Source organism: Numenius arquata, chromosome 8 (genome assembly GCF_964106895.1).
Source record: "Numenius arquata chromosome 8, bNumArq3.hap1.1, whole genome shotgun sequence".
Classification (NCBI taxonomy): Eukaryota; Metazoa; Chordata; class Aves; order Charadriiformes; family Scolopacidae; genus Numenius; species Numenius arquata.
The window spans coordinates 2245147-2255436 of record NC_133583.1 but is presented as its reverse complement, the minus strand read 5'-3'; the positions used below and the strand labels follow the sequence as shown (position 1 = coordinate 2255436).

At 43.4% G+C, this 10290-nt stretch overlaps 1 protein-coding gene across 1 annotated transcript; it reads left to right on the top strand.

Moving 5' to 3' along the window:
* The first annotated feature begins 5391 nt into the window (after positions 1-5391).
* LRRN1 (leucine rich repeat neuronal 1) lies at positions 5392-7542 on the top strand. Its single transcript, XM_074152272.1, has one exon. It carries the CDS (start codon positions 5392-5394, stop codon positions 7540-7542), a length of 2151 nt encoding a protein of 716 aa, XP_074008373.1.
* Positions 7543-10290: the final 2748 nt, after the last annotated feature.

Genomic DNA, 10290 nt, shown 5'->3' with positions numbered 1-10290 from the left:
TCATCAGGAGTCCCTCCCCAGCTTTCCTGGAGCCCCTTTAGGGACTGGAATAGGCTCTAAGGTCTCCCTGGAGCCTTCTCTTCTCCAGGCTGAACCCCCCCAACTCTCTCAGCCTGTCCTCACAGCAGAGGGGCTCCAGCCCTCCCAGCATCTCTGGGACCCTCTGCTAGACCCATTCCAACAGGCTCATGTCTTTCCTGTGTTGAGGACCCCAGAGCTGGAGTCCTCAACATAATATCCTTCCCTTAAACTTGTCAAGACTGTCTTAACCTGACCATAATTAACTCAACCTGAGCTCATTATGGACCAGTTCATCTCCAGCTTCTAGCATTAAGTAGTTCTACAGGCTAGATATTTGCCAGGCCAACCAAGCCAACCTCTTTCAGTGTCCTCTATCCATTTGTTTTTCCTGCTCATCGTGTTCTAGCTGGAGTCTCACCAGTTCCTACGCCTTGTCACCAGTGGTCACTGCAGCAGATCCCTGGACGTGGGTGATGGGACCCACCTGAATCCAGGAGGCAGGAGCCCAGGACAAGTTTCCCTGAACTGATGGAGGGTGTTTATATGGCAGTAGTCTCACAAACGATGATGATGATGGGGAAACAAGGAAGCTGCACGAGTCATTAGCAGAACATTAGCACAACAGCCAATTTTCCAAAAGACTAGCTCGGTTACTGAGGCTCAATATATGAAAATGTTTCTGTGGAGCGAGGGGAAGGTGGAGCGTGGATCAGTATGTGCTTCTGGCTCACAGCAAGCGCAAAATAAATTGCTTGTCTTAGCCCCAGGTAATTTTCTTCATGTATCTGATCCCTCAGACTTTTACCGAGGCACATTTAGTATATATGGCTGCCAACCAAAACCTCTGCTGAGTCTCCTCGCAAGAGAAAAGAAATTTTGCAGGAATGAAGTGCTTGATGATGGAGAGAGATTTCCTGTGGTAGTATCGCTGGTTCCAATCAGACATCCAAATATCCACGTGCAAACTTTATTGTTTCTTTTTTCAGCAATTTTTAATAGTGACCGTTAATGCAGTTCTCATGGAATTTACAACATTTTGTCTTCCTATTACCAAGAAAAAAAATGTTAAAAATCTATTTTTTCTAGTTGGCAAGTTAGTGATGAACAGTTTATTTCACAAATGTCCCTTCATATTCTCCTCTTTACTGCATTATGGACTTAAATGTACTTTTTCTTCACATCACCTGAACACCTAGACAAACTCGATCAGCCATCCGACGGCTACGGCTGCCGGCACGCACCTCTTCCCACCCGCAGGAAAGCTGAAATGAAGGATCTTCTGCTCCATAACTAAATATCCTCCCCCGTTACGATTTCCTGCGCCAAACTAATACCCAATATTAAGCAGTTTTTGCAACCTAGCTGGAACAGGAAGCCCTGGACAAACCCTCCACGTTGAATTTCCAAGACACAGGAATGATGCTCACGATTCCTGTCTGCAAGAAATGAACACGCCAATAGCCCCATTTGCTGACAAAAATGGTTTCTTAACGCAGGGGGTACTGAGGGGTGCTATGGGAAATGAATTTATTTAGCCCCTAATAAAACAATTCCCTCCATATCTCTCTCATAAAATTAACCATTATTTCTGTTGATACCAAGTTAACAGCTGTTATGACTGTGGTAGTGAAAATACAAATTTAATAAATGAGGGAGAAGGCAGAGAACGCTAAAAGATATTCTCGGTATCTTCCGAAAGAAAGGTATTACACCCCCTTACTGTCTGGGGAAAGTTTCCCTACCCACTATTTTCAGAAGAAATTTTTAACACAGAATTAAAAGAAATACCATCAGTCACATGACCCATATTAAATGCCATTTTCAGGGAGGAAAAAAAATGAAAATCAAAAATTTTGTGATATGACTCTGTCCTAAGGGAGGTTTTGAGACCAGTATCATTCCTTAGGACTGAACCTTCCTTCGGGTTCTGAAGTCCTAACATTTATATAGTCTTCCAGTGAAAAACATGGTGTTACTTTATTCCTTTGGACACTGAATGTCACAGAGATGTCTGGGACCAGTCCTGCCAAGACTGGAAAGCCAGGACATGGAGGGGCAAAGGGACGGCTGTCGGTGGCTGCTCAGAGAGCTGGCAGCAGCTCCTTACAAACATGAGAGCTGGGATGGTCAAACATATTATATATATAGATATAAACTGCAGAACAAAAGCAGCCAGGGCTATTTAGCGATACAAAAACCTGCACTGTGCTTTTTCACCGATAACGGCTGTCTCTTTAGTTTTTTTCAGAGCGATGGATGGTGTTTTACAGCAGAAAGAAGCTAAAGCAGAAGTCCATGACTTGGCTTTTCCCTTGGGCTGCCATCCCCATAACACAGCCCTGGAACGGGCTGGGGCACGGGGAGCTCATCAGAATTTACTTTTTGATTACACTGAAATTTCCTTTATAGCTTCGTCCAAGCTGCCCTGGGCCGGGGGAGATTGGAGACAGTAACGTGCAGGTCATTTCGAAAGAACATTTTCCAGTAAAAGAAAATTAAATCCATTTGCAGTAGAAAATAGCTAGAGAAGAGAAAGTGTCACTAGTAACTTGTAAAATCATATGTCTACAGTGCTCATAAACCCAGACCTCTGTTCAATAAAACCAGAAATGCCTTCTTACCAAGGATGAACAATAAATGTAATGTGCAAGTAAAAGGATATAAATATTCCACAAAGGAAGGACTGAATTTTTTCAAATTTTTTTCAAAATCTAGATGTGCTCCAACATATTTTAAAAGCAGCTTTGAAGTCTTTTTCAGGCAGTTTCATTTTTCAAGTACTACATGATTCGTGGAGCTGCATCAGAGCTAACTCAGCACTCAAACATCACTAGGGCCCACGGCTTTCCGAGGCTTGGACTTCTTCATCTACTTAGAGAAGAAGTTACAGACGCCAAAGGCGGGACTGTTTGGGACAATATTCCCTCTGGCAGTGGCACCTGGCTTGGTGCTGGCTGCTGGCCCCGGTGGTGGCCATGGAGCCCAAGGTGCAAGGCTGGACCGCCTGGAGCGGCAGCTCAAGGCACCTCCGGTACCTGCCCGACATCGCTACTGGGTGAAATCACCGCCTGCGTTATTAACCAGCAAACACTATCATTTGAAAAAGCTGGAATTAAATCAATTAAACTTCGGGTGTCATCAATATTCCTGGAACTGGCTAGTTTGGGTCAGCCACAGATGGGTCGTTACTGAGAGAAACAGCCATTAAAATCAGAGTAACACAGTTTATGGCAGCCTCCTCGAGACTCTGTTCATATATTCCTTACTATTACCGTGCCATTACGATTTAGTTTTTTAATGCAGTTAGTGCCTTACTCAATTCTCCCATCAGTTGAAAGTTATTTCAGAAGGAATGTTTGTTCTACCTCTGTTTTGTTTCCCCTCCAGCACGATCCCCTCAGCTCTCATTCAACTCTCAGCTACCAGAGAGAAAATCTCACTCAACGGGGTCAAATGCTTCCCGGCTAACGTTCCTGTCGCCCTTCCTCCACAACACAACCACAGACGAATAACAGCACGCCAAAATAAAAATGCTATTTGGCGTGTTCTACTTATAGCAGGAAATAAATCTGAAATAATCTGACGTTATCTGAAATAAAGTACTGTAATTTTATTATTTAATATACCGGTCAGATTGTGAAGTAAAAAGGTTATATACTGCATTCCTGTCACCGCTATTTAGATTACTATTTTAAATCTATTTTTCAAAGCTGTATGTAGTTTTGTTATTTTATATAGTAATAGCTTTTGTGGGCTTTGACTAGGTTGAGGCATCACTAGGTTCTAATTGATAAAGATGCTATTTCCTGCTTTCTGCCATTACAGTTCATCATTGTAACGCGCTCTGCCTCAGACACAGCACAACTGGATTATTTTAGTTACAGAAAAAGACAAAACTTTTCTTTGAGAAGTCCCACCAATCGTCAGAGCATGAGATTTAGTGTCACCTCGAATTTCAGGAGGTCTGCTCTTTAAGCCCTTATCCAGCTTTGCCACACGCCTCGCTTGCCCACGCTTTGTGTCTCACCCAAAGCCTGGCGAACACCCGCACTAACCTGGTTAAAATCCTCCCGGGGAAACCCTCTCGAAGTGGGCTTTACCCGCCGGTACCGGAGTTCCCAGGGGAGGTAGGAGGAACACAGCTGGGAACGGGACATCACCTCCACAGCCAGGTGCTGGAGAAAATCAGTGCCGCTGACTCAGCACACCTCTCTGGGCGGGAGGACGCGCAGCCACCGTCTGTAACAGCACGGGCCCCCAAATCGCACGTTTTTACACATAAACTCTCAAAACCGTACCCGTTCCGGCAGCACTAATAGACAGGTTTGCAGATAATAAAACGAAAATGAGCATGATTTTACTAAGAGCTTAGACTTTCCTTGACTGTGTGTTTAAACACGCACGACACAACAGATTTTCTGAGGTACACTGTCGGGTTATTTCAAACATAGTCTTGCAGGAATAACTTCAGGCTAAAAAGATAGAAGTCGTGTCGTTTACACAGTAATTTGGAATTTTGGGGAACGACTGATGCCTGATGCACAACGTAGTGCGAACAGCTAAAATAAGGACAGTACGTTCTTTTAATCAAATTCCCTGCTATTGTTTGGTGCTTAGCTGGATTAAATCTGAGCTGTTTTCTGGAACCGATGTGATTAACTCAGATGAATTTTGGCAAAGTTTGCCTGCATTTAGCTTGAAAGTTAGGAACCAACATCTTCCTCGGCCTTAATTCCACACACCCGGAATCGGGGCCTCAGGGCCAGCTCTGGCACCCTGGCTCCCAGCCGGATTTTGCTCCAATGGCTCTGATCGATTTTTAGCATTTCTCAAGCCATTTAAACAAATATCACAGAGTAAAACCGAAAGGTATCCCCCAGTTTTCTTTTCAGAGGATTGCATACCGTGTTATAGTCACTCACTTGGGAACTATCGGGGAGTTTTCTCATATAAATCCCAAGTAGAAGAGAGTTCCAAACCCTATATAACTATACCAGATCAGGGGTTTCACAAGAGAGCTGAGCTGAATGTTAAAATGATGATTGTTTTCAGATATTTTTCTTTAATGGATGACGAAATTAAATAACACATGAACTGTGTATGATATGAGCATAACATATCCCCTAATCTGTTTTCAGAAACCTCTTCAGACACTGATTTGCTGAAGATTCTGGAACACAGAGGAGCAGCTGAGAGTCTCCAGACCGTTTCTTGTCTTCTCTGAACTCGGAAAACCACCGTTCACCTTCTGGATGTCCAAGCCTTTCACCTTAAACTTTAAGCTTCACATTTTCTGCCCGATAACAAATTACCTTCTTGATCTGCTGTGGTTTTGAGTGGCTGGGGAGCTGAGCTCACTGGCTGACCAGCATGGCGAAGCTTAGAGTTGTGTTAACTGTTTGCCAGTTGGTGCTAGAACTGTTAATGACTTCATTAACTGAGTCTTCCATACAGGGCAACGAATGTCCACAGCTGTGTGTGTGTGAAATCAGGCCGTGGTTTACACCGCAGTCAACGTACAGGGAAGCCACAACAGTTGACTGCAATGACCTTCGATTAACAAAAATCCCCAGCAACCTTTCCAGTGACACTCAAGTCCTCCTGTTACAAAGCAACAACATTGCAAAGACCACAGACGAACTCCAACAGCTCTTTAATTTGACAGAATTGGATTTTTCACAAAATAACTTCACAAGTATCAAAGATGTGGGGCTCTCCAACCTCACTCAACTCACTACTTTGCACCTGGAGGAAAACCAGATCACGGAGATGACCGACTACTGCTTGCAAGACCTTTGCAATCTTCAGGAGCTGTATATAAATCACAACCAAATCAGCAGCATTTCTGCAAATGCGTTCTCTGGCCTGAAGAATCTCTTGAGATTACATCTCAACTCCAACAAATTAAAGGTTATTGACAGCCGTTGGTTTGATTCTACTCCTAACTTAGAGATTCTCATGATTGGAGAAAATCCAGTGATTGGAATACTAGATATGAATTTCAAACCGCTCTCAAATTTAAGGAGTCTAGTTTTGGCAGGTATGTATCTCACGGACATTCCTGGCAATGCCTTGGTGGGCTTGGATAGCCTTGAAAGTCTTTCCTTTTATGACAACAAATTGGTAAAAGTGCCTCAGCTTGCACTTGAGAAAGTTCCAAATTTAAAATTCCTGGATCTCAACAAAAATCCGATTCATAAAATTCAAGAAGGTGATTTTAAAAACATGCTCAGGTTGAAAGAGCTTGGAATCAATAATATGGGAGAACTGGTTTCTGTGGATAGGTATGCGCTGGACAACCTGCCTGAACTTACAAAGCTTGAGGCCACCAACAACCCAAAGCTGTCTTACATTCACCGGTTGGCATTTCGCAACGTTCCTGCCTTGGAGAGCTTGATGCTGAACAACAACGCCTTGAATGCAGTCTACCAAAAGACGGTGGAATCCCTTCCAAACCTGCGCGAGATCAGCATCCACAGTAACCCGCTCAGGTGCGACTGCGTCATTCACTGGATCAACTCCAACAAGACCAACATCCGTTTCATGGAGCCTCTGTCCATGTTTTGCGCCATGCCTCCGGAATACAGAGGGCAGCAGGTGAAGGAAGTCGTAATACAGGATTCAAACGAGCAATGTCTTCCAATGATCTCTCATGAGACCTTTCCAAATCACCTGAACTTGGACATCGGCATGACGGTGTTTTTAGATTGTCGGGCCATGGCAGAACCCGAGCCAGAAATTTACTGGGTGACTCCTCTCGGCAATAAAGTAACTGTCGAAAGTCTCTCTGACAAATACAAGCTGAGCAGCGAAGGCACCTTGGAAATCTCTAACATCCAAGTTGAAGACTCCGGGAGATACACCTGCGTGGCCCAAAACATTGAAGGGGCTGACACGAGGGTCGCTACCATCCGGGTGAACGGAACGCTTCTGGATGGTACCCAGGTCCTGAAAATCTACGTTAAGCAAGCCGAATCACACTCAATCTTAGTGTCTTGGAAAGTTAATTCCAACGTCATGACTTCCAATTTGAAATGGTCATCGGCCACGATGAAGATCGACAACCCTCACATTACGTACACCGCCAGGGTCCCGGTTGACGTACACGAATATAACCTCACGCATCTACAACCATCCACGGATTACGAGGTGTGTCTGACCGTGTCAAATATCCACCAGCAAACACAGAAGTCCTGCGTTAACGTTACAACGAAAAATGCAGCTTTTGCGCTCGATATTTCCGACCAAGAAACCAGCACTGCCCTCGCGGCGGTCATGGGGTCCATGTTTGCCGTCATCAGCCTCGCCTCCGTGTCTGTTTACATCGCAAAAAGATTTAAGAGAAAAAACTACCACCACTCATTGAAAAAATATATGCAAAAGACCTCTTCAATCCCGCTGAATGAGCTCTACCCCCCACTTATTAATCTCTGGGAAGGTGACAGTGACAAAGACAAGGATGGTTCTGCAGAGACCAAGCCAACCCAAGTCGACACATCCAGAAGCTATTACATGTGGTAACTCAGAGGATATTTTGCTTCTGGTAGTAAGGAGCACAAAGACTTTTTTGCTTTATTCTGCAAAAACGAGAAGTTGAAGACTTTTGTATTTTTTGACTTTGCTAGTTTGTGGCAGAGCGGTGAGGACAGGTGGATATTTCCGAATTTTTTAGTATAGCGTATCGCAATTGTTTGACACAAATGGCAGCTTCACCTAGCTTCCAATTCCTTCGGGTTTGGTTCTTTTTTCTTTGGTTTTTTTTCGTGGTTTTTTTTTTCAGTTGTGCTAAACTCAATGCTGTTCTAACTACAGTGCCGAAGAGAACGAAGGAGAGGCTGGGGTTCCCCTGCGATTCAGAAGTAGCACAACCCCGTTCCTCCGAAGGCCTCGGGGGGGTACGGTGTCCCACAGAGCCAACACTGGGCTTGTACCGCCAGGCCCAGGACTCGCGGGTGGAGAAAAGGAGACCTGGAATGATGTTAGTTGACTGTTCCGTAATGTTGTATCAACTGATCTGAATGGGTTTGACTTTTGAACAATGAGGGGGTTTTTGTTTTCTTTTTTTTCAATTTTTTTTGGAGTAGTTGGGAAGGCTTAGGGAAAGCTAACAGGCAATAGGAATATGTACATCCACTTTTTTAATGTAACAGACTAGATGTTAATTGTTCTCTTATTCTTTTTCTTATATTTAGTAGGCACTTTTGCAGAATACTAGAGTTTTGTTGTGTTTAAATCACCAACACATGGTGTTTAATGAAGGCAGAGCTATAATAAATTTAGTTTTGTTCTGATTTTTTTTATTTTAGAAGTCACAATAATGTATTGGGTTTAGATGTCACTAGTTTGACTGGTGATCATGTTTTGACATAAAATATATCCAAAATGTTATATAAAAATATTGTGGTTTTTTTTTCCTTGATGGAATTACCTTTCAACAAAGTTCCAATTTTTTTTTGGTATGCATTTATTTTAATAGCAGTGTTTTCTCTGCACTAGATGCAAAATATTGGAAATAATTTAATCAGAAAAATGTATGGGTATGGCTTTGTGCCTGTGAGTCACGTGCAGAATCGAACCTGTTTGGCAGAAGGTACACAGCAAAAATAATTCACAGAGCGTGTAACCAAACATCTTCCTTTTTGTATGCTTTTCTGTTTATGTTCTGAGCTAAGATATAAATGAAGCTGACATTTAGCTGTCATTACGATCAGTTAGGACAAAAAAACCCAAACAACTCAGTGCCACCAAACTGAAATAAAACAGTTGAATCCTGGCATATACTTTAAAAAAAAAAAAAAAGTGAATTGGATTAACATTCCTTCAAAGCAGAAATTCCGAGAGCTAAAACTAACAAGAAAGTGAGGTTTGGGTCCAATATTGAACTGTATTTTTTACAGGCTTAAAATTAACCAGTACTGTTAAGTATTTTACTGAATTGATATGGGAAAAGGGCAAACCCCCCGAAAGCAGCGGTGTTTCTGTGTGTGCACTGGGTATAATATAAACGCATCGTCTACAGCTGAACCCACAGACGCTTTGTACGTTGTCTTTTCTGCCTCCCTGGAGTTCCCTGCAGGGACAGCACAGGAGGGGGTGGTTCTGGGGCAGGACGTGGTGACACTTCCACTCCACACCTCAGCAGCAGCACAGGATTCCCTCCCCTTTATCACCACTATCGATGTGCAACTTCTTCAGTGTTTTTACCTACCAAATACACTCTTGGTAAGTAAATGTTAATCGTTAAAATAAGGGATGTGCCTGGGTTTGGGGGCTGTTTGAAGTTTGTTTAACTCGCCAGCTTCTCAAATAGATCAAAGACACCCCCACCCCAAAGTTACAAATAGCTTCCAACTTCTTTTTTCCCCTTGAGCCAACCGTCCAGAAGTGGAGACGTTCTCAGCACCGTTCACTAACAAGCTGCTTTGGCGCAAAAACTTCAGCACGTCTCTGGGACACACGCCTTGTTGATCTTGCGTTTCAGCGTGAAGCTGAGTGAAGCTATTAATTATGCATTTACATCAAGTACTTATGCTGCTTTACACAATCTTTTATATGTTCATCAGATCTCATGCATTTTTAATCATATGACAATTAGATGTTAGGATGAGGCAAGTGTCCTTTGATCATGGAGAAGTAACACGGTGGAAGTATTTATTCGTCACCGTCTCCTGTATTTGTTCTTAATGTTAATGGAAAATTTCCTCTTGCCTTCTTCTCCAGAAAAGCTTCAGAGCAATAATTATCATCCTGCCTACACGCTATTCTAACCTTAAAACCGCCTCTATTATTATAGCAGACATGACGAATTAAAACTGAGAGCTCTTTTGAGGTGAAGATTCACTTGGCTTTTTCCAGACAAAAGGACAGAGTGAGGACAAGGTTGACAGCAAAATTACGGCTTCCAACTTGCATGACATCATAAAATTGTCTTTAGAAAATAATGAATTGAACGAGTGTCAGATGGTGCAGAGTAAGCCCCGTTCCCCATCATCTCCTCAGCTTCCAGCAGCGCTTGGACAGTAATACCACAAACAGTAACGAAGATCATGCAAAAACCAGCGATCCTGCTCTTCCTCCTCCCTGTCCCCACCTCCCATCCTCGATGACACCCACCGTTGAGATCTCCTTGCCTTCTGAACGTGCTCATATCGACCAGTCCCTGCTGGTGGAGACAAGGCACGCTGAGAACTGCGTGTGTGTGGTGGGATTTGGTTTCACCTGGCTATTTCTTCTGCGGTTTAGGCAGTTTCAGAAAGGGAACGACTGGCA

Bases quoted from the DNA above. Each gene is read 5' to 3' on its own strand.
- LRRN1 (XM_074152272.1), top strand. From the start codon at position 5,392: ATGGCGAAGCTTAGAGTTGTGTTAACTGTTTGCCAGTTGGTGCTAGAA.